The 25,459-nt window shown below is 47.5% G+C and overlaps 1 protein-coding gene across 2 annotated transcripts in view; it reads left to right on the top strand.

Annotated features, from left to right (window-relative positions):
- The window catches only part of HIVEP2 (HIVEP zinc finger 2), a 509,321-nt gene that overhangs the window by 451,423 nt on the left and 32,439 nt on the right, over positions 1–25,459 (top strand). For both annotated transcript variants that reach the window (XM_086927175.1, XM_086927176.1), the window contains 2 exons: positions 16,612–22,305; positions 23,000–23,145. In XM_086927175.1, the coding sequence (XP_086783301.1) occupies positions 16,822–22,305; positions 23,000–23,145 (5,630 nt within the window). In that variant the 5' untranslated portion in view covers positions 16,612–16,821. The remainder of the gene's footprint in view (positions 1–16,611; positions 22,306–22,999; positions 23,146–25,459) is intronic.

Here is a 25,459-nt window from a genome sequence, read left to right on the forward strand (position 1 = left end):
GACACAGCACCTTCTTATACTGTAAATTCCTTTGTCTGTAGGTGCAGGGTGGGGGAGAAACCAGTCGCAGCTGGTTTTGGAGTACCCTTGATGGCTCAACCACCCCTTTCATTCACTAGCAGGGTTAGGGTCATCAGTCGCACCACAGGGGGTGGAGCCAGCATTGTGTGGGGAAAGTCCAGCCCCATCAGGGACCAGGTGCATTCCTCCCCAGCCATCAACATGCTAATCTCACACTCACCACCGGGCAGACCCATGCAGCCTTCCTGGAGCCAGGCTCACCAGCCAGCTCCAGCCAATCACACGGCAGGCATATTTTACATTAATATGCCAAGTCCTAGAAGTGGCATTTCTACACAAGACACACTCATGCCACATACATCATTGCGAAGCATTCATTCTCACGAGTTCGCACATACCAAATTCGAGCATGCACTCCCCACGCATCAGGAACTACCAGGGACACAGACATTCCCCATGCATCCCTATGGGAGAGCAGGCCAGCCTAACTACATGCACTCACTTTACTCTGGGACACAGGGAAAAAGTGCGCCGAGACCAGAAAATCATTAACACAGATCACAGATTAAAAGCAAAAAGATTAGGGGTGAACCTGCCAGAAGGGCCAAGTCCAACACAACCCCCTTCCAGCCAAAACGCAGGGCAGACCAATCACCACCGTGATGGGCTTCCCTGCTTGGGGCGATAAAACGCGGACCCGGGCCCGCAACTGCAGGGACATCCTTCTGTTTTACGCCACGGTGAACCCCTGGGGTTCTTTCTAAAGCTACTGTAGGGACTAACTCGGCTACCCCACTGGTACTCCCCAGCTGCCCTCGGCCAGGACCAGGCCCTGGGCCACCCAGGTGCCACTGGCTCCTGCCTACTCACAAAGTGGGGGGTAGTAATCCCTGGCACATAATATCCATTCTCCACTCTTCCTGCCTGCAAGACAGGGCTAGACTGCCACTGGCTCTCCAGCCTAGGGTCTACAACCTTAGGTGGACCAGGAGTCTCAGGGAAGGCTCTCCTCCCCCTACCTCTTCTCCTACGGTTCCTCCTCCTCCTGCGAGGGGTACCCTCTAAACACCATTCTCCCAACCTAGGGTTTAACCCCTTAGGTGGTACCGGGGTCAGAGGTGGGCTCTCCCACCCTCTGCACCCCCTTCCAGAGTCCTGCTCCCTCCCAACCGGGGCGGTACCTCTGGAGAAAGAACTGGTCAGGACACTGATTACAGTATTCCCACCCTTCAGGTCAGGAAAACCCTGAACCTGGATGTTGTAAGGATGACTGATGCAAGATAAGGCTTGAAAGTAGGAGGTTTATTCGCAGCACAGGATAAACAGCTTTACACCATCTGGCCAAGCATCAACTGATGTACCTATGATTCTTAACTGGAACCATAACATAGGAACCCACTAGGAATTCCAAGTGATAGACAGAGAAAGCAGACTAAACACAATAAAGCTATTTACAACATATCTCCCTCCCTTAAACCCAAAAGAAATCCCCTCCCAAAACCCATAAAGATAACAAATAAACAGCTATTGAATATAATCCCTAAGATAAGTAGGCGGGCGACAAAATCTGACATTTCTGGAAGTAGTCTCACTTGTAGACACAGATTCATTGGAAAGCAAAGTTGTAGAAGAAGAAAGAGAGTCTCCAGAGCAAGAAGGTGTAGAAATAGGAACAGCCACATCATTGACAGTAAACGAAGAAAAGGAAGAATCACCACTACCTACCTCCCCCCTTACACTGGTTTGTGAATCAGAAATCCCATCACAATGAGCAGACAACATGTAACCATTGTTGGAAGGAACAGGAGAAGGTAGAATGGTTTTCATGTCAAGTTCACAAAGCTTCTTGTACAAAGCTACCCTCCTAAAATTTCACCATTCACCATTGTGAAGATGAACACTGTGAGGGCAAACACGTTTGACAGAAAAAGGACCCCTAAATTTCGAGAGACCCTTAGAGAACCTCCCTGGTTTAACTTTGACTAAATCTCCTACACTTATTGACACAGAAGTGCCACCTAAAGGAGGTTTCATTGGGGAAACCTTGTCCAGATTTTTTAACCAAGAAGGTGTCAGTTTAGATACAGGAGGAAGACCACGCATCAACTCAAAAGGGGACTTACACCCTTGCTTGTGGGGAGTTGAACGGTACGCCCAAACAAGTTCTTGAACTTTATCATTAGAAAAACACCCAAACTTAACAGACATTTGTATGATCCCCTTAATCAACCTGTTGACCCTCTCACACATCCCATTACCCTTGGGTTATATAAACTGGTTCGGTGATGACGAATCCCACACTCTTTTAAAAATGAAACCATTTTTTCAGAAGTCAGCTGTGTGCCGTTATCGGTTATTAACACAGAAGGAAAACCCTCATCCAAGAACACACTATTCAAAAAATTGATGGTAGACTCAGTATTAATATCCCTAACAAACCGAACTGTAAACCACTTAGAAAAACAATCAATGATTACGATGGCAAAGCGTTGGTTGAACGGCAACTCATTCATGGGTCCGATAAAGTCTAGAGACACAGTGTGCCACGGAGAATCCTCAAAAGAAATATTATTCTCCTTCTGAGAACCAATCACTTTCAAGCGTTTTTCGCCCTCTTTGCAAAAACAACATTGCACCACACAGTCCACAGCATCAGCGTCAATGGAAGGCCACCAAAAATTCTCTTTAACTCTTCGTTGGGTGAGAGTCTGGCCTAAATGACCCTCATGTGCTAACTCAAGTAATTTTTTCCTAAGAGAAAAAGGAGGAATAAACCTGTCACCACGCATCAACACGTTGTTGTCAGACACGGACAATTCATCCAGAACTCTAATGTAAGGCCTGACAGAGGGCTCGACGGTACTCTCCCTTCTTGACCCCTTGACAATAAGATTCACAACCTGACTCAAGACGACATCCATTTCCATACCCTTAGACCACTCATCAAGCGTAAACGACTCTGCACATAGAAACAAAACGTCCTGTGTAAAAGCAATCGCAGAGTCATCCTGGGGTATCGCTAAAGACTTCCCACATTCACTGGATTTTATGGGTAAACGTGACAAGCAATCGGCCTGAATGTTCTTCCACCCTTGAACAAATTGTACATCAAACTGAAAGACTTGTAGGCGTGAAGCCAACCTTGCCAATCTGGGTGATCCTTTGCCAGTGCCACCAGGAGCCAGGATATTCACTAAAGGTTTATGGTCAGAGCGCAATACAAACCTAGAACCCCATAAGTACGTCCTGAAATAATAAGTGCCCCACACAGCAGCTAAAGCCTCGCGTTCAATAACTGAATAATTGGATTCTGACTCAGTTAGCGGCCTGGAGGCAAATGCAATAGTCTTTTCATCATTCCCATGTCTTTGCAAAAGTACAGCACCCAACCCAATTCCACTAGCGTCAACCATTAAGACTGACGAACGCTTGGTATCGAAAGGAGTGAGAACATTGGCAGAAGAGAGTTCTCTCTTGATTGATTTAAAACACACTTCTTGCTCACTGGACCACGAGAACTTTACTCCCTTCTTAAGCAAGCTTCTTAAAGGAGCAGTCTTACTAGAAAAGTCCCTCACAAATTTGGAATAAAATTCAATTAAACCCATGAAGGATCGTAATTGGTCCTAGTCTACAGGTGAGGGAGCAAGATCTATTGCCTCTAACAAATTTCTTTTAGGTTTAACGCCTTCAGCTGAAAGAGAAAAATCTAAATATTCAATCTCAGAAACCAAAAATGCACATTTCTCCTTCCGCAAGGTGAGACCAGCTTCATCTATCCTGCGTAGGACCTTTTGAAGAACATTGTTATGTTCATCAATCGAGTCACCATAAATCAAAATATCATCTTGGAAATAGATGACTTTTTCCAAACCTTTAAATACTTCAGAGACCATTCTCTGAAAGACGCTCGCGGCTGAAATCAGCCCAAAGGGTAATCTTGTGAACTGAAATGTTCCTTCACCAGTAATAAAAGCAGTTAAATGCTTAGACTCTTCCTCCAGTCGAATCTGTTGATAGGCATGTTTCAAATCAAGTTTGCTGAAATATTTAGCTCCTTTCAGGGTAGAAACTAGTTCCCCAATATTTGGCAATTAAAGCAAGTAATAAGCGCTCACCTTCCCAACCTTTTAACGCGATATCTGTTGACTGTAGAGAAGAGAAACTGGACGTCCAAATTAAACACACGGAGTTCATTTGCGGTGAAAGCCGTTTTTTATCCTGTAATCCACTGATTATGGGTCCACTGCGCAATGTCTTTTCTGGCCAGATACAAGTCCTCGTCGCCAAAATGTTGTAAGGATGACTGATGCAAGATAAGGCTTGAAAGTAGGAGGTTTATTCGCAGCACAGGATAAACAGCTTTACACCATCTGGCCAAGCATCAACTGATGTACCTACGATTCTTAACTGGAACCATAACATAGGAACCCACTAGGAATTCCAAGTGATAGACAGAGAAAGCAGACTAAACACAATAAAGCTATTTACAACACTGGACCTCCAACCTCCGGTCTAGATCCTTTGGCGGAATCACTGCCTGGCACTCCAGGACTTCTGGGGACTCACATCCTATCCCCCAATCACTCTTTTCACTGGACTTCTGTACCCTCCCTACTGGAGCAGTACTGCCAGACTCTATAACCATAGAAGCTCCGCTTACAGGTGCTCCAGGTCCTCCACACACTAGGAGATCTCCCTCAAGTGAACTAACAGGTAAGCTTAGGTCCACATCCTGGTGTTCCCTAAAGAAACCATCCAGGCTCTGAGGCAGGGCTTCGGGTGTCTGGGGACTCTCGGTCTCACACTCACTCCCGCTCCACTGAGACAGGCAGTAAGCCCCTACACCCTCATCACTATACTGGGGCCCAGCTGGGCTACTCTCACCCTCCTCCACCACGCTGGACTGGAGGACACATGACCCACTATTGTTGGAATCACTCACCAGTGACTCCACGCTGGACTTCTGTACCCTCCCTACTGGAGCAGTACTGCCAGACTCTATAACCATAGAAGCTCCGCTTACAGGTGCTCCAGGTCCTCCACACACTAGGAGATCTCCCTCAAGTGAACTAACAGGTAAGCTTAGGTCCCCATCCTGGTGTTCCCTAAAGAAACCATCCAGGCTCTGAGGCAGGGCTTCGGGCGTCTGGGGACTCTCGGTCTCACACTCACTCCCGCTCCACTGAGACAGGCAGTAAGCCCCTACACCCTCATCACTATACTGGGGCCCAGCTGGGCTACTCTCACCCTCCTCCACCACGCTGGGCTGGAGGACACATGACCCACTATTGTTGGAATCACTCACCAGTGACTCCAGAGAACCTCTCGCACTGTCCCAGCGATCTGCTTCCTTTGCAAGGTCCCAAGGACAAAAACATTCTAACTTCAACAGGTGCTGTCTCAACTCTGGACAACAGATACCGAGGAACTGTTCTTTGAGAAACATATCAATTGCTCCCCCATCCTTCCGGTCCGGCCTAGTCACCATCCAATCACGCAGTGCATCTGAACAGTCATCCACAAAATCTTCCCAAGACTGGTGAGGTGGTTTCCTAAGGTTCCTGAACCTCAACCTATTCTCCTCTTCTCGGGAAACAGGTACCATACTCGGGGAACCTGGGAGTGGGACTGTCTACACTGACATTTAAATCGCTGTCACCATTGAACTCACCCCTCCCTGGGGAATCCAGAAAATCATAACTGCACTCGGGGGATAACATACTCTCTAGGGTTACCTTCTCCCTGAACAAGGCCCTTTCAGCCTCTAGCTTGGCATGCTCCAACCTGAGCTGTTCCATCGCTAGTTGATGCTCCCTCTCTTCCTTCCTATCCAACCACTCCTCTGGGGACAGGACAAGGGATGGGGCGCTGGTACTGACACTGGACCCAGCAAGGGACTCCCTATCTATGGGGTCCTCACTATCTGCTGGTGCCCATTCACTGTCATCATCATCCAATTCGCATTCTTCAGGGCTCCCCACAGACTCACCACCCTCATGGCGTGCGGCCCGGGCCCTATCTCTCTCACTGTGCTCACGGTCCCACTGATCCTTTTGCCATAGGATCAGGCTGTCCCTAAGCTGGGACTGAGTATCCGACTCACTCACCTCTATGCCTCCCTTTTCACAGAATCTGACCAGCTCTAACCTACTGTATCTAAAAAGACCACAGAGATCAAAAGCAGGCTCCATTTTGGCGGACGTTCTCAAGAAAAGTTTGACACAGGGAACCTGGGGGTCTGAGCTTAACAGGAGTATACAATTAACAAAATTCAGCAAGATTCCTATCTCAGAGAACTTGCACTCCTCTGTCCAGTGTAACACACACTCATTCACCCCCCCCTCCCCTCGGTAAGGCAGTTTCTACCACCCCTGATTTCTCAACCTGACCATAAGCGACACAGGTACCAATCTGGGAGCAGGGCGGGGAACAAGGTACTGGACACAAATACAAAATGACACCTTTCAGGAGAAGCAATACTGAACTTCACCTAAAAAACAATAATCCCCAAAATGTGGTTATCTAAAAATGTAGAGTTTTGTAGTGCGGCCTGTCGCCACTGTGGTACAGCGCAAACGCAAGTCCAATCCGCACCGCTTCCCACCAATGTTAGACCTGGGACCCCGGGCTGGCCAAGGCTCACGCCAAAGTCAGTCAGAGACCACCATGTCTAAGGTCAGGGCAAGGGAGTTACACACCAAGATAACCCCTGCTCACCCTCTAGGTAACGTGACGCGAGCAGCAAGGCTAATCTCGAAGGTGATGTGTAAAGCGTTTGCGCGCGCACCCAGCAACAACACCCAAGGCCCACCACAAAGGAAAATCCACACAAGGTTATATAAAAAACAGCCTTTGTATTATAGCTAAAACACATTAGATAACACACACACACTTTACAATGTGCCAACAGGCACGGGCAGAATTTACCAGGGATTATGTACAGGACAGGGCCACATGGACCACTGTCAGGGGTAGGCACTTGTTAGAAATAATACTTGTAGGTATAACACTTAGCACATAAACATATAATGACTGTAGCACTAAAATAGTAAATGTCGCACACAACCAGTAATGACTGGTAAGGGTAAATACCTCCTACGCAACCCTAAACACTGTAGGAAAATCACGCAGGGAACTAGGACCTTATCATCAGGACCTATAGAAGGAAAACCATCACCTAAGCAGGTCACTTTTAGCAAAGGGAAGGAAACCTAAACAATCACCTAAGCAGGTCACATTTAGCAAAGGTAATACATAAACAATCCTCTAAGCAGGTCACTTTTAGCAAAGGGGATAAAACATAAATACATTGCACGTGAGGCATTAAAACACATTCAGAGGTGCAGGTAGAACATTTGCGCAGGAATCACATAAGCAAGTAAATCACAATGCGCAGGGTGCACATAGCACAACACTAGAACTGTCCCTCAGGCAAAGTGGCCTCGCAAGGGCTGAAATGCCTTGACTCCAAATGTCAGGGAAGGCTGCGCAGGCAGCACAGAACACAAGCCTAAACGTAGCAACTGTCCACTAAGTGCTGGACAGTTGTAAATCAAAGATAGCCAACGTTGGAGCCTCGTGGGCTCAAGAACAAGGGTGAGGGCAAGTACTGCTTGGGAGCCTCAGGGCTCTGACCAACACTCGTGTCCCCTAAGAGCCTCTCTGGGCACGCAAAGCAAATATGGCACTCGGAGCCTCTCGGGACTCAAGAACAGGAATGCCCTGAACAACGTAGGAGCCCCGCTTGGGCGGCTCGAGCGTACGATATGCCCCCTGAGCCTCTCGGGCTCTCAAGGCCAAAGGCGCGGCTTTCTGGGGCGGTGGGGCCCCTCACGGGGGACCCACGAACACTGGGGATGCCTTTGTTTGGAGGGGACTCGAGATGCCGGTAATGCCCCTTGAAGCCCTCGTGGCTTCACACTAGCAATGAGCGCGAGATCGCGCTACCGGTGGGTGGGGCGGACACCGACAATGTGTCCCGGCGCCCCTGCCGTCCCTTCTGCCCCACTCACCGGGTTCTGGCGGCGGCTCGGCTTCCTCTCCCGGGGCTCTCCCTTCGCTTGGGAGCCTCGGCAAGCACGGCAGGCTGCTTCCTGCTCCTTCGGTCCTCCCCCGATGACGCGGCAGGAGGCTCGGCCGGCTGGGCCAATACCAGCCAGCCTGGCTATGACGCGGCAGCTCCTTCCTCTCGGCCCGGTGCTGCGGCGGTGATCCCGGGGCTACCACTAGGGGTAGGCTCCCTCTCTAATTAAATCACGAACACAGGCAAATAAAGGCGGCAAATGAACGGGGTAGCACCCGTGCCGCTCGGTCACCACACGGGGTACACAAGGCGCTAACAGCGCTAGCAGCAAGGGGAAAGCGCTCCCAAGCGCCAGAGGACAAAATAAAGCGCTCTCAAACGCGAGGCAGGGAGACAATCCAAATGGCGGTCCTCCTGGCCCCAGCAACAGCAGCAGCCCCCTCAGCTAGGATCCAACAGCAGAACCAATTGTATGGGGACACAGCCCCTTCTTATACTGTAAATTCCTTTGTCTGTAGGTGCAGGGTGGGGGAGAAACCAGTCGCGGCTGGTTTTGGAGTACCCTTGATGGCTCAACCACCCCTTTCATTCACTAGCAGGGTTAGGGTCATCAGTCGCACCACAGGGTGTGGAGCCAGCATTGTGTGGGGAAAATCCAGCCCCATCAGGAACCAGGTGCACTCCTCCACAGCCATCAACATGCTAATCTCACACTCACCACCGGGCAGACCCATCCAGCCTTCCTGGAGCCAGGCTCACCAGCCAGCTCCAGCCAATCACACGGCAGGCATATTTTACATTAATATGCCAAGTCCTAGAAGTGGCATTTCTACTCAAGACACACTCATGCCACATACATCATTGAGAAGCATTCATTCTCACGAGTTTGCACATACCAAATTCGAGCATGCACTCCCCACGCATCAGGAACTACCAGGGACACAGACATTCCCCATGCATCCCTATGGGAGAGCAGGCCAGCCTATTTATTTATTTAATGGTTTTATAAAGCGGGTAGTAACTCAGTGAGCATCCCAGCGCTAACCTGCTACTCCCAGGGTATTCAGCCGTCTAATGAGATGATGTTTAAGGGAAAAGGAGAGTCTTTAGAGCTTTCCTGAACTGGAGGTAGTTCGGTTCTGTCCTGAGTCTGCGTGGTAGGTGGTTCCAATGTTTGGCCGTGTGTACCGAAAAGCGACGGCCACCGGTCTTGGCTTTTTTGACTCTGGGGACTGAGATAAAATTTTCTCCGCTGGACCGGAGATCTCTTTCCGCCTTGTAAGGGATTAAGAGTTCTTTAAGGAGAGGGGGGCCATTATTATTGAGGGTTTTGTGGGCCAGACATAGGGCCTTGAAAACGACCCTTTCTCTGACTGGGAGCCAGTGAAGGGATTTAAGAGCTGGCTTGGCCGAGAATCTTGCTGGTGTGCCCGTAAGAAGACGGGCGGCGGCGTTTTGGACTTTCTGCAACGTGTTGAGGGTAGCTTCGGGAGCTCCAAGGTAGATGGCGTTACAGTAGTCCAATCTCGCCAGAATTAGACCCTGAATGAGGAGCCTCCTTGCGATTACAGGAAGCAAGGGGAAGATCTTCCTACAGGCTCTAAGAAGACCGAAGCATGTCCCTGCCGTCTTTTTAGCCTGTGTTTTAAAGCTCATGTCCTTCTCAATCCACACACCTAGGCTTTTGACCTCGTCCTTGGGTGTGGGAGGGTCGCCCAGGCAGCTGGGCCAGAGGTGAGGTGGCAGGGAGGGCCCCTTGTGACCCATCAGAAGTATCTCAGTCTTGGACCCGTTCAGCTTTAACGATGAGAGATTCATCCATCGGTGCACTTCGGAAAGACAGCCATGAAGATCAGAGGGGGCGTGATGGGGGTGTGATAGGGTTACAACCAACTGAGTGTCGTCGGCGTAGTTGATAATTGGCAAGCCGAACGAACTGACCCTCTTCTCCAGTGGGGCCATGTACACGTTGAATAACGTAGGGCTCAAGGATGAGCCCTGCGGTACTCCGCATCGGAGGGGGATGATGGATGAGTGGCTGTCGTTTTCCCAAACCTGGAAGGAACGTCCTGAAAGGAAGGATTTCAACCACTTCAGGGCCGTGCCTTTTAATCCAATCTCTCCCAGCCGTTGGATTAGGGTGGGATGGTCTACAGTGTCGAAGGCCGCACTGAGGTCCAGGAGGATCACTGCCACTGATCCTCCCGTATCCAGGATGCTTCTGGCCTTCTCCACTGCAGCCAGGAGGGCGATGTCGGTGCCCTGTCCTGGACGGAAACCTGTCTGGGAGGCCCCCAGAAGGCTATTACTCTCTAGGAAAAGAGACAGTTGCTTGTTTACCAACTTCTCCACGATCTTGCTATTTCCTGGGAGAAGGGAGATGGGCCTGTAGTTGGAAAGGTCCTGCGGGTCTAAGGAAGTTTTTTTTAGGAGGCCTTTGACTGCTGCCGCTTTCCAGCTGGGGGGGACTGTTCCCTCCGAAAGGGAGGAGTTAATTAGGGCCGTGAGGGGGGGATAATGATACTCAACACTTTTTTCAGGAAGCGGAGGGGTGCAGGGTCGAGAGGAGAACCACTTTTAATTGAGGCCAGAGTTGCCTCTACCTCTTCCGTTGTTACTGGGCCAAAGACATCCAGGGAGGGTTGGGGGCTAGCGGACCGAGGGGAAAGAATAGTGGGGGTGATGGTGAGGTCCGGATCTGTGTGAGCTGATTGGGGGGGGTATGGCAAGGAGTATTTTTTGGATCTTCTCGTCAAAGAAGGTGGCTAAGTTGTTGCATTTGCTTTCGGCTTCTTTGGGAGTGAGAGGTTTGAGTGGGGGGTCGGGGGCGTGGAGGAGTTCTTTAAGAACGGAATAGGTTTCATGAGCCGAAGAGGCAGCATTTTTAATTCTGTTCTCGTAGAAGCCGATTTTGGTATTGCGTAGCTCTTTTTTATAGGATTTTACAGAGGTACGGAATGTTTCTTTATTTCCCTCTGTTTTTTCCTTCCTCCAGAGGCGTTCATTCCTTTTACAAGCCTTACGCAATAGGTTGAGTTCAGGGGTGTACCAGGGTGAGGGATTAACTCTCTTGGTGTGTTTCAGAGAGTGGGTTTTAGGCAGTATGGCGTCGAGCGATTGGGTGACCCAGGTGTTAAATTCCTTGTCCCCTGTTATGGTGTCTTGAGAGGGGTAGGGAGCGTTTTCCCTAAGTTTGGCTGCCCAGACGTCTGGTTCCAGTTTCTGCCATCGTCTGGTGTAGGTTCTAGTTTTGGGAGGTTGAGGGGGTGGAGTTATGATTTCCCATACAAGGGGAACCAAGAAGTGGTCAGTCCAGGGAAGAGGGATATGGTCAAGGATTTTCAGGTCGGGATGCTAGAAAAGATGGGATCCAGTAGTTGCCCTTTTTCATGAGTGGCCTGTGGATTTTTTAGATCCAGGCCAATGGAGCTGAAGTCCTGAAGCAGTTCCCTGGCCTGCTTGTCGACCGGGTCCAAGAAGTGTACATTGAGGTCTCCCAGTAGTATGTAGTTGGTGGTAGACGTACATTCAATGGAGGTCTGATCAATGATTGTGTTCGGAAAGTCTGCTAGATTACCTGGCGGGCGGTAAACCAGCTTTCCAGACAGCGAGGTGACTGGAGAAATTTGTATAGTATAGTGGCAGCTTTCGTATCCCTTGATGTTGCCATCAGATGTTCTACAGGAGAGACTGTCTTTAAGAATTATGGCTAGTCCACCTCCCCTGCCCTCTGGTCTGTTCAGTGAGCACATAAAGTACCCGGGGGGAAGTGCTAGGATGGTGTCGGGCCACTGCTGGGGGTGAGCCAGGTTTCAGTAAGAAACAAAATATCTAGGCCATGGTTTGCTATTAACAGGTTCACTTCGTGCGAGTGCTTCACGAGTGACCTGCAATTAAGTAGGCCTAGGTGTAAACCCTTGGGTACCGGGTTCTGTTCGGCGGGGTTGCAAATGCTGCATCCGGTGAATTGAGTATCACCCTTCAGGATGCGTGAGCAGGAAGGATGTTTTTGGGTGTTTAAGGCTAATAGGTCCTCACGGGTGTAGGTTCGGTCGTTCCTGGCTAAAAAGGACAGAGTGGCAGGGCCTAGGGCCGGCTGGGCCCGGACGGGCTCAGACGGGCTTGCCTTTGGCGCGCCTTCGGCGCGCTGACGGCGCACCCGCTGCGCCCGTCCGCTGCGCGTACGGTGTATGCACATACTATCAAGGGGAAGCGAGGGAGGGGGGCGTGGCCTCGAGTGGGCGTGGCCTCGCATCTCGCGGTCGGTGGCGGCGAGAGTAGTGAGGGAAAGTGATTTTCACCGACAGCGCTCCAATCGGCTGTGCAGCGAGTGACTTTCCAGCAGTTTGCTAAGTGCCAAGAGCGGCGTGGTTCTAAAATGTACAGGTAAATGGTGACACAATTTTTAAAATCAGAGCAAACAAACTCCCGGCTAATTCGCCTCAGGAGGAAACAGGTTCTGCCTCAGAGCGCTCGCATTCAGCGCTTTAAGTGCGAGGAGGGGGGCGTGGCCTCGAGTGGGCGTGGCCTCGCGTCTTGCGGTCGATGGCGGCGAGAGTAGTGAGGGAAAGTGATTTTCACCGACAGCGCTCCAATCGGCTGTGCAGCGAGTGACTTTCCAGCAGTTTGCTAAGTGCCAAGAGCGGCGTACTTCAAAAATGTACAGGTAAATGGTGACACAATTTTTAAAATCAGAGCAAACAAACTCCCGGCTAATTCGCCTCAGGAGGAAACAGGTTCTGCCTCAGAGCGCTCGCATTCAGCGCTTTAAGTGCGAGGAGGGGGGGCGTGGCCTCGAGTGGGCGTGGCCTCGCGTCTCGCGGTCGATGGCGGCGAGAGTAGTGAGGGAAAGTGATTTTCACCGACAGCGCTCCAATCGGCTGTGCAGCGAGTGACTTTCCAGCAGTTTGCTAAGTGCCAAGAGCGGCGTGCTTCTAAAATGTACAGGTAAATGGTGACACAATTTTTAAAATCAGAGCAAACAAACTCCCGGTTAATTCGCCTCAGGAGGAAACAGGTTCTGCCAAACTACATGCACGCACTTTACTCTGGGACACAGGGAAAAAGTGCGTAGAGAACAGAAAATCATTAACACAGATCACAGATTAAAAGCAAAAAGATTAGGGGTGAACCTGCCAGAAGGGCCAAGTCCAACAAGGGGGAAGATTAATCTTGGGGGATCCTCCTTTTTGTGCCCCTAGCAAATCACCCAAAATGAGCTCTGCTGCCCTCCAGATTATTGATATACTAGTCGCTTATGGCTTGAGCCATGTAATGGTCATTTTCCATTAGATACTGCTGCTGAGCCTACGTTTCTGAGAGGTAATTGTAAAAGACATGTTGATTTTACCAGTTTGAATGTAGGGGCAGGGCATGAAACAAAAGAAATGGCAGTCAGAGACCACCATGTCAGTCACCACTTTCCTATTGCATTAGATTGGGACAAGTCACAGATCAGGAATAGGGAGAAACCAACCCTGTCCACATTATCTACCTCTAAGGTGAGAAGTAATAATAAATGCAAGGTGAAATGGGAGCCTCCCTCTAGACCAAAAGAGGCCATATCCAAATTTATAGACTTGTATCGATGAATTGCAAATTTCTGAGTGTCAAGCCCTGTATCCTACCCAAATCACGATTTTGCATGAAAACCTCTTTAAAAAGTTAGGAAATTTATTGTGAAGGATTGTAAAAGTGGAAGGGGACCTCTGACAACACAAGCGAATGAGTGGTTCAGTGAATTTTGCAAAAGTGCTAAGAAGGCCTTGGTAAATACCCTAAAGAGCAAACAAAGAACACCGATTGCTGAAGCAAGATGGGAGTACACCAGGGCTATAAAAATTAGTAAGGCCCAGTGGAAGGCTGGTATATGGGATGATTTGTTGAATGCGGTAAGGCTTAGGGACAGCAAGCGTTTTTGACATCTGAACACACTAAACAGGCGCAGAGACATAGCCCGTCCAGACTCCATATTGCCCTATAAGTCTGTGTAAAACATTTCTCGACCCTTTATGGGAAGAAAACTTTATGCAATGGGTCATCAGAGTCTTTTTTAGTTCTCACTATAGAATCCCCTCTGGAAGAGATAAAGCGATTTACTTTAAAAGAAACTATAGATGCAATCCAGGCCCAGAAACCCGTAAAAAGCCCTGGCTTGGACAGAGTCCCCTCCAGATTTATTTCATAGTGAACTTTAGATATGGGTTCCCTTTATGAATTCTCTGTCAAAAGTATTGATGGCAGGATCTCCGATCTCGAGCTCCTGGATAGCAGCGAAAATAATTACTATTCATAAGAAGGGATATAAATCTACACCGGGAAATTACAGATCCATAAGTCTGGTTGATAATATACAAAAAGTCTATAGCATGCATATCGAGACTATGGGACTCGACTTCTCAAACGAAAGTGTTATCCCACTTACAGGCGGGATTCTGATCCGACACTAGCACAATCAAACTGATTCTTGCCTATTAAGTGGAAGACAGTAGATATTGATAGAGGACTGTTGCGTGTTGCCTTTGTGGATCTTCGAGCTGTGTTCGATCTCATCCTGAGGACAAAACTTTGGGAGGTTCTGCATAGGATTGGGGTCCCATGGGATTACTGTCCCTAATGCAGACTTTATACTCTGAAACTTTAGCTGAGGCCCTACAGGGGAACTTCCGGAAGATATTCCCATCAGGAAAGAAGTAAGATAAGGGTGCGTTTTGGCCTCTATGCTATTTCTTCTGTATATAAATTGCTGCTCCCCCTATCTTTTACATTGTGAGAATGACTCGCCTAAGGTGAAGGATCACACAATACAGTGTATTTTCTTTTCAGATGACACTTTGGTATTGTTAAAGGCTCCTCGGGGTCTATCCATTCTTTTGGACAAATTCAACACTTGGAAATGAACAGCAGCAAAATAAAGTATATGGTCCTTGGTGCCCGAAAAAAGCCAAGAGGAAGATATTCCTATGAAGTAAAGCATTGGATAGGGTTTACGAGTTTGACTATTTGGGCGTGAGAATCGAAGACTCCTGTGAATGAGCAGCCTAGACAGAGAAAAGTGTTTTAGCTTTAAAACAAAAAAGGGTCCATTATAAGATTTTCTAATAGGGAGTTGCCTTTTTCCCTCTCCCCATGGAGATATATAAGATTCAAGCTTGTTGGCGAGCTATGGATGGGGCTGATTTGTGGGGGCATTGTAATCTTAGCACCCTTGAAAAAGGCGAAAATGCTTGTATAAAGGCCCACTTGAGGCTCCCTACTAGTGCTCCGATACTTCCAGTTAGATTAGACCTAAATCTTGGATCAATTTCTGACATTGCTGTGTTTAGACCTATTCAATGTTGGATAAGGCTCTGGACTAACAAGGACTTAGGTCTCTATTGGGATTGTATTAGAACAATATTAAATGACCAGTCTTTTGGGAAGATTCCCCGGCTAGTACACTTAAAAAGTTGGTTGTTCAAGCTGGGCCTGATGGGTTTTTGGTTGCAAACGTTTGCATTACCAAAAGATGCGCGGGATAAGCTAAAAACATCCTTCTGGAACTTTGTGTTAGGAGCCAAACTTTCCGAAACCACTCCAGGCACCCTGGTAGACTCCTTTTGGTTGTTTAAGTGTGTACCAGATTTTCAGCGATACCTAAATTTTGTCATTAACCCTGCTGCTCGTGCCGTTTTTTGCTAAATTTAGATTACTTATTTTAGTGTTGGCTTCATTTACTTGCTCCTGCATGAAAAAGGGAGATACATCCAACCTGTGCCCGATGGGCTGCCGGGCAGTTGAGAATACCGAATATGTGTTATTTTTTTGCAAGGCTTATGCAAGACAATGTTCATATTGGATTATTATAACACAGCTCTTAGGGTATGCAAAACCATTACTAGAGACGGTGTTGTGTACTCAATTACAAGTTATCTGTCAGCAATGTGGTACATGAGGCTGAATGCACTTATAAAAAGATTATTTTGTGAACATTTGTCGTTTTGTGAAGCTTAAGGTTATCTTGATAGGCTTTGAATCTGATTTCCTTGTTGTTCCATTTTAAGCTTTTTTTGTGGTTTATTAATTACTTGACTTTTTCAAAAGTCTTTTTAGCTATAGGTTGTTCCTCTTTAACAATTTTTATCTTACTTTTTATGGATTTGGAAACTCGAAAAGATTTGCATTGTTGGATTGTAATTCTTGAAATAAGTTGTACTTTTTAGGACAATGTAATACAAAAAAATTAATTTATACGCTTTTATTGTATTTCTTACTAAAGGTATTATTGTGTACTTTTTATGGTTCTATGAAGCCGAAACAAAGGAAATATGTTGATGATGATGAAATAAAGTTTTCCTAACTAAGTTATCCCTAACCTTTGTTTTTTTCCAGTGAATGTGTATATTTAATGTTAATAGCATGCTAAAAAGGGCTGTGCTGCATCACATTTTTTAGTGTTCTGTCTTGGTATTTGAAGCTTACTGATATTTCACCAGGTACCACATTTCAAGCTGTGTGAAAAATGTAAAACTTGTGAAATGTGTAAGTCAGTGTCTTTATGACATTTCGTTTTTCTTTCTTTGCAGGCAATTTCATTTTTCCTGGTGGGATGACAGTTCCCTGCTGTAGTTGATCGGCAAGACCATTTCTGGATCATCCAACATTTCAGCACTTAGCAGCACGGAGAACGCTTTCCATGCAATGAGAACTGAATCAGTCATGACAAACTGTGAGAGTTTCTGCAGTGAAAAGAACTGTACACTAGTTATGTTGAAATCAATATAATCAATCATCTAATGCCTACAGACTATTGTGTGGATAGCTCAAAAGACGAGGATGAGGCTGCAGGCCTGACAGGGCTTGGACACAATGGGAGCAACCAAGCTTTAAAAGGCGCCACCTTAAACACACTCCATGAGCCTGCCCACCTTTCCAGTGAACTAGCACTTACTATCTTGTGTCACAAGATGAACGCTGGGGAGACAGCCATAGGGCAGGAAGCTACCTCAATGCCTAGAGAAACGACTAAAGTCACGAGTAGATGGCGACAGAAACATTTGTCTGTGAATCCAGTGAGCACTTTCGATGATGAAAAGGGACAGAGGCAATTACAAATAGATCCTGAGAAAATTGGAAGCACAGCGCCAGCACAAGTTTTTAGTTCAGGGCAACTTGTGCCACCTATCGAAGCTGCACAGCAAGCCCCTGAGAAGCAATATGTCCATCATCGCCCAAGCTCTTACTCCTATCGGCACTCACTTTCTTTTCCTCAACACGTCCTGCACCAGAGGTTTGTGCACAGCACAAAGCCACATCAGAGCCTAGAAGGACATGCTTGGCCATTTCCTGGACACCTGCCCGCAGGTGCCTCAGAGGACATTTTTCCCTTTCAGGTGCATGGCCAAGGTGGGGTCTATTCCAGAAAGAAGCTTGGCGGCATTAACTCAGCATACAGCCAATATTCTCAGAAATCTATCGAACAATTGGAAGATGCTCATAAGCGAGAGCAAAAACCCAAAAAGCCTGGTAAATACATTTGTCCATATTGCACAAGGGCCTGTGCCAAACCGAGTGTACTGAAAAAACACATTCGATCCCATACCGGTGAACGGCCATACCCTTGCATTCCCTGTGGGTTTTCTTTCAAGACAAAGAGCAATTTGTACAAGCACAGGAAGTCTCATGCCCATGCAATCAAGGCCGGCCTAGTTCCTTTCACAGATGCTTCTGTATCTCGATTAGACCTAGAGGCGGCATGCATTGACGTTGAAGCAGATATAGCATCTGATGGCGATCAAAGCACTGACACTGATGAAGAGGGAATACTGTTTGTGGAAGGGTCTGGGCAACTGAGCCCCAGTCCACACATCCCACTAGAGATGATTAATAAGCTTGGTGAGGCTTTTGATCCCAGCTTTCATGGATCGACTGAAGAATTAAGTGGGTCAATGAAGGTTCCTATTTTGATCATCCCAAAAAGTGGGATTCACCTGCCACTGGAAAGTTCACCATACATTACATCCGAAGTTATGCAGAACCCATTGCTGATTAGTAAGACCGATGAGTCTCACACCGTGAAACAGAAACTTGCACTGAAATTGTCAGACAAGGAGAAGAAAGGACAAGATTCTGAGCAGTCACTGAACCTGTTGAGCCCTCACAGCAAAGGTAGCACTGACTCTGGTTACTTTTCTCGCTCAGAAAGTGCAGAGCAGCAAACCAGCCCTCCTAACACAAACGCCATGTCCTACGAAGAAATCATTTTTGGGAAGTACTGCCGGCTCAGTCCCCGAGCCGCACTTGCCGTGACAGCAGGAAGCCAGGATGGCGATGCCGGTTGCAAGGAAGGCACTGTGGAGCCACATACACTCCTAAATCCTGCATTAGATATCAAGACAATGGAGGAACGCCTCTCTCAGCTGAGTGCAGGCAGAGAAGGTGCACTTGACCCAGGCAGGTTTAACATCAACACGTCTAGCTCTTTATCCAGTGGCCACAGTGTTGAATCTTGCAAATCACATACTATGACAGAACCCGGCAAGGGTGAGGCCATCTTTTATTCTGAAAGTCACCAGGGTAATGCTCCAACACTTTTAGAAGCACCCTCCGATACATCGCCGCTCATCAGGAGCAATTCCATGCCAACTGCTTCAGCAACCAATTTGAGTATCCCCCTTTCAATGAGAGGAAGCCATTCCTTTGATGAGAGGATGACTGGTTCTGATGATGTTTTTTATCCTGGGGCAGGAGGTATACCCTCTCAGCGAATGTTACGTAGACAAGCTGCCTTTGAGCTACCCTCAGTACAGGAAGGCCATTCAGACTCTGAACCTTATGGCAGAATGGGCAGAAACAGTGTTTCCTCTGTCAGGTCTGGCATTGCTGAAAGAGGACTTCCCCACATGGAAAAGAAACTAGCTATGGGTGACAGGGTTGTCTATGAGTATGACACGTCTGGAAGGCCCCGCAGGCGATGGGATGAATCTGAAGCGCAGAAGCATGGTTACAGGGAGGTACAGTGGCTGGGTAGCATGAGGCATGGTGGGGAATATGGGTTTGATGTGACTGCATCATCACAAGGCATGACATCCAGATACGGAAATGTGTTCGAAACAAGAAAACGCAGGAAAGAGAAGAGTGTTGGTGATGAAGAAGATGCTCCCATGTTGTGCTGCAGCGGAACAGGTTCATCTGCTACTGGCATGGCATCAACAGATTATGATTTAAAATCCCAAATCCGTGATGCAATGCGAAGTGCGTTTGGTGCTGGTGGAGTCGATTCATCAGTGCATGGACACTTAGAGCGATTTGAAACCTGCAGACCACGACCACAGTCTGCAAGTCCTGTACCAGAGGAGTCTCTCTTCAACGCCGACCATGAAAAGACAGGAGACACAGGAAACAAAAAGTTGCCGGGAAATGTGATTTCTGTAATTCAGCATACAAACTCTTTGAGTAGGCCAAACTCTTTTGAAAGATCAGAATCTGCAGACCTTGTTGCCTGCCAGCCAGATAAACCTTGTTCACCTTCTGAGGCAGGTGATAGTGAAATCGCAGACTCCCCGATGAATCCAGACTGGACTCAGAATGTTGAACACACAGAAATTATTGGCAACCCACCCCCACCTCAACAGCAACAGCCATCATACCATATGCCCCCTAGGCTTGTTCGACAGCATAACATACAAGTACCTGAGATTCGAGTGACGGAGGAACCTGACAAACCAGAGAAAATCCCAGAACCACCCATTAAGGAACAAGAAAAACCAACTGAAGAGTTCCAGTGGCCCCAGCGAAGTGAAACTCTGTCTCAGCTTCCTGCAGAAAAACTGCCACCAAAAAAGAAACGTTTACGCCTTGCAGACCTTGAGCATTCATCTGGAGAATCTAGCTTTGAATCTGCTGGGACAGCTAGTCTTTCACGTAGCCCTAGCCAAGAGAGCAACCTATCCCACAGTTCTAGTTTATCAATGTCCTTTGACCGGGAAGAGAATATCAAATCTACTTCTCCTATGAAGCAAGATGAGTTTGGGAAACAGGCAGAGTTTTTAAGTGTTCCACCTGGCTCCTATTCCCTCTCTGTTCCAGGTCACCATCAGAAAGAAATGAGACGCAGCTCATCAGAACAGATGCCTTGCCCCTATCCTACAGAAATCCCAGAAATACGGAGCAAGTCTTTTGATTACGGCAATCTGACACATGCATCATCTCAAGGGGTGGCTGTTCCAACATTATCCCCATGTCGCGAGAGGAAAAAATGCTTCCTCGTCCGCCAAGCTTCTTTTAGTGGTTTCCCAGACAGTCCTCAGACTGATCAAGGTGTCGAACAATGTATCAAGCAAGAACAGCTCGATCAGCCGCAGTCTAGCCGCCGGTCTGCACAGCTTGCATGGCATCATTCCTCCTCCTCTTCTTCTTCGACCTCGTCTGGACTGCAGAATTCTAGTCAGTCTGAGGAGTCTGCAAGGCAGGTTGATGGCCCGCCTACGCAGTCTGGTAGCAGCTCAGCATACTATTCCCAGCACTCCAAATACAGTACCAGCGAGGACTTTACAAGGCACACATTCATGCCACAGGCACCTTATGTTTCTAGCAGATACTCCGCCGAGCAGCAACACATGTTTGCACATCAAGATAAAGTCCAGTTTCCTTCATTGCACAGTACTTTGTTTCAGTTGCCTCACCCTGCAGTCTGCGTGGCCCATCTACCAGTTCCACATCCTGTTTTGTGGCAGTCATGTACAGAGCCCTTACAAAGACATTTCCATCATCAGCTACAACAGCTGCAAAAGGCTTATGGAAAACACCCGCCGGTGCATTCTCTGCAGAAAGAACATCACCCTAGCTATCATCTGGAGCACGTGAAAGAACAAGGTGGGAAGAAAATTAGTAACCACCCAACCTCTCAGGAGAGACCTTACCAAGGTTTTTCAGAAACAGCTTTACCACATCTTAGAAATAACCATGCCAGTATACAAATGGATCGCACCAGTGCATCAAGCGACAACACTGCTGACCAGCCATTACAAACGGCATTAGTACCACAACTTGGAGGAACACTCCATTCTCTAGCAGGAGCTGTTGTACCTGTTAGAATTCAGACTCATGTGCCATCCTATGCTAGCATCATGTACACAAGTATTTCACAGATCCTTTCTACGCATTCTCAGACCCACAGCCCATCGATTGTGATCTGCAAAGTAGCTGCAAATACATCTCAACGGACATTGGCAACAACTGCAGCTATGCGAGGAATAGGACTCAATATTGCCCAGATGTTCGGTCAGCATAGTGGGTTGGAAGAGTATCCTTTATGGAAAGTTCCACGCACTTTACCCCTTGGGCTGGAAACTGCGATCCCATTGTGCTTGGCATCAAGTACGGATGCAGCTTCTACCCTTGGGGGAAGCAAACGGATGCTTTCCCCAGCCAGCAGCTTGGAGCTCTTTGTGGAAACCAAACAACAGAAACGAGTCAAGGACGAGAAAATGTATGGGCAGATTGTCGAAGAACTTAGTGCAGTTGAACTGACCAACACTGACGTCAAAAAGGATCTGCCGAGGTCTCCTAAGCCTTTGCTGGTTCGACAGTGCCGCACTACTGTATCGAAAGACACCCTAACGTCTAACCCTTCCTTGTCTCCATCGCCCTTGCAGGACTCTTTGCTCCCAAGCTTGGAAACTGCAGAACAGTCCCCATCAAACCAGGAGAAGCTTTCTGGATCTGATTCAAAGTCCCAAGACGATGATTTCAGTGACATACCAGAGGGTAGAATGTCTCCAGGTGATGTTGATGATGAAGAAACAGCATCTGACATGAGTCTTAGTCCACAAAGATCCTCATCAACGCCGTGTGAAATTGAGCTGGATGATCAGCCCAAGGTAAAAAAGTCTCTTGGCAGCATATCACCATATACTACGCCTCATATCAGCATGAGTGAAACAGCAGTGGTCTCAACTATTCTGTTGACTGATGCCCTGGATATACAACATATTCTACAGTTCCCCAGCCTCCGCACCACTACTACCGTCAGCTGGTGTTTCTTAAATTATACAAAACCCAACCACGTCCATCAGGAAACACTCAAGTCATCTGTCTATGCTTCTTGGTGCATTAGTCCAAGTAACCTCAATCCATCTGGGCTCAACACCAGGACTACGCTAGCTCTGCTCAGGTCTAAGCAACGAAATACCATTGAAATTTATACAATGACTCTGATGCACCGACCTGGGACCGGCAAGTTAACATCGTCAAGCACATGGAAACAACAGTATGGCCAGGTAAAGAGATTTTATTGCTGAATTTTAATCGGCATATATAAACTGCATGCATACATTTATTTGGTGTATTGAAGTTTTACTGCAGTAACTCCTGTTTTCACCCCCAGTTTGCATGAGTGGTACCTCCTGCTTGCCATCTCAGCAGATGGTATGCTACTTCAATAGGCTTGAATACTGAACCCCCCTTTGCCTCTGAAGATGGGGTCCTTGCATGCAAAATGTTGTCTCATTAAGTCATGCATTTGTACTAATTCTTGGCCAGCCAGACATACTCGTGAGTCTTTATTTTCTATCTCTTGAACTGGTTTCTCTCCCACCCTTTGTATCAGATGTATTTTATGTGCAGGGGTCATTTAGTAGAGTAAGCAAACATTACTCTTGTAACCAGTGAGAATGATGTGCAAAAAGCTCATCAATATGTTTGTGACTATAGGTAATTCTGGAATCCTGTGATGGCTACATATATTAAATAATGCAATTATACCTGTTAACTTCCTGAGGGGACACAGGAAAGTGTCAGCTTGGCCAACAATGCGCCCCTTTCTTGCATCCTTTCGTGTGGCCATCCCCTCTCTCTTTAGCAGAGAAAATTCGTTTTGACATCGAGGGTGGAGAAGCTTGTAAGGTGGTTCTTTCCTTCCCCGTAGCTTTTCTGCTAGTTGGAATGTAACCTTTCCCCATTGTCTTCCTTAAGCTTAAACCTGAATCATCCCATTTGAGCAAACTCGACAAGAAGTCAATGGGCATCTTAAAAGAAAGATCAAGAGGAGACGGCAGTGGAGACAAAGAGCTGACATCGAAACAGATGGAGCCGATAAGAATCAAAATCTTTGAAGGAGGGTAAGGAAATATCTAGCTGTCCATATTCAATCAGCGTTGATGTTGTTGTTACTTTGTTTCATAGGTGATTCCCCTTCAAGACTAGAAGTCTGCGCCATCACTTGCATCCCATCATCCCTTTCGGCAGGCTCCATTTCAATGAGATGTTAAGGTCCTGACCATACAGAGAGGACGGTAGTCAGAATGCAGTCCTGTCCCTTTTCTAGTATGCTTTCCTGGCATATTTACATGCAGCGGCGGGTTCTATGCTGTAGCGGAGGAGCGTCGCCCCCCCCGGCTGAGAGCCAGCTGAGGGAAACGGGAAAAATAAAATGATAATAAATTTGTTTTATTATCATTTTAATTTTCCCCTTCACCTCTAGAGCCAGCCAAGTCTAGACGGGGCCTGGCTGTCATCACAGCCAGCAGGGGAGGAATAGTGCACACTGTAATTGCGCATGGCGGTTTGGCCGGCCCAAGATGGCCGGCCAAACCGTCATGCACACTTAGGTTTATCCAGTCCAGCTGTGTTGGAGAAACAGCACAGACTCCCTCACACAGTCTGATTGGTAAACCAAGCCGTTCATACCAATCCTGGTGCTGCTTTCATGCCAATGAGAGCAGCGCCGGGATTGGGTGGGGAGCCTGTGCTGGTGTCAGGAGAGAAAAGTAGTACCGAAGCGGCCGGCAGCGTTTAAAAAGGGACGTTTAAAAAGAAATTCGAATTATTTCCCTAATCCCCCTTGAGTTTTGCAGCGGCCACCACTGTTTACATGCCACGTAGAGGGAAGATATCCTTCACTGTTAAGAGCTAAGACTCAGCCATACTGTGGCCTCATTACCATTTTTGCTGTTATTCTTCAAACCTGGAATGAAACTGCAAATTCCAGGGTAGTGCTTTAATGGCCGTCGTCTCATTCCAGCATCGGTCTCCACTGTCTGTAGGTGCTACAGTCAGTCTTGGCCCTCTGCTGATGTAGCATCTCTGTCACTCTTCAGTGAGCTACTTTTGTAAAGTCTATTCAAATGTATCCCCCTGAAAACAACTTCTTCCCTCTCTTCAGGTAGCTGTGTTAACAGAAGCGGGGAGGGATGGCGGGGCTTTTCCTGTAACCCCTTCCATGCTGATGACGAACCCCAGCCGTCATGCACTACGGTGCTCGTGTGCTGATGACGGCTGGGGTTCGTCACGGCCCGCCCCTGTTCGTGTTGTTTACAGCACACCAGGGGAATCGCGGCTGCATGAAGGGGTTAAGAAAAACAATGGTTTGTCAACTTGTGTGTTGCTTAGGAGCAAACTACAGCTCTTCTGAGTTCAGTTTGATACCCTGACACATTTAAAATGTCGATCTAATTTAATCCTTTAAGTAATAAATAGTTCCTCCACTTTGTCTTCTAGGCGCTTCAATAAGCTATTCAGTTTGGTTGCATGTTTGGCAGTCACCCCACATTACCTTCTAACAACAGTATGTATGTAGTCAACTCCATGGTGCACTGCTCACACCAATTATCTGCGTGTAAAAGGACTTCAATGTTACTGAACTAATGAACATGTGTACATGTATATCTTCTCTCAAATAAATATGGTAGATATTTGCAGTATTTCTTGGTGTTGAATTCCACACCTTGGGCTAAATGTTCTCCATTTATCCCTTGTAAAAATGTATCATGCTCCTACTCTTGTCAATATGATCTGCTTCAGAAGGAGGCAAAGTGCACAGTGTCTGAAAGTGGACTTTACTGAGCTTGGAACTCGTTTCTGCTGTGCTAACTGCATCAAGGTGGTTCTAGAACTGAACCAGCAGTCTATAAACCATTTCTTCGGAACTCTCTGGATTAAACTGAAATGCTACTTTATACTGTGTGATTTGTGTGTGCTAATTGTATAATTGTTTGGGGCTGGTAAGAAGACCTTGTGGAGGAAGGCAAGCTTCAACCCAGTGATCAAATAGGAGTCCATCTTAAATCACTCTGGGTGGCTTAACATCATGTATCATAAATTTGCAGGAGTGAGAGCAGTTTGGGACTGCAATATCCCTAGGAGGATGGCCGGGGGACTAGGATGCATGCGGTCCTGGGCGTTTCACCACCCAGTTTGATCGCAGTACCGCCCGCTTCCTTCCCTCATCCACACTTGCACCACTGATCAGTCGAAATTCCTGCAACCGGTAGTTTGGGTATTCCACTTGGCTCCGCGACTTCCTAGGCTTGGTTGTACCTTTTCAACCCCTTTTTTTTCAAAGTGGACGTCGGGGTGGATACCAGTCGAATTCTGCCTTGAGCACTGGGCTGCAGCTTGCCTTTCTTCGCAAGGGCTACTTAGCAGTCCCAAATC

This window comes from Lissotriton vulgaris, chromosome 6 (genome assembly GCF_964263255.1).
Source record: "Lissotriton vulgaris chromosome 6, aLisVul1.2, whole genome shotgun sequence".
Lineage (NCBI taxonomy): Eukaryota > Metazoa > Chordata > Amphibia > Caudata > Salamandridae > Lissotriton > Lissotriton vulgaris.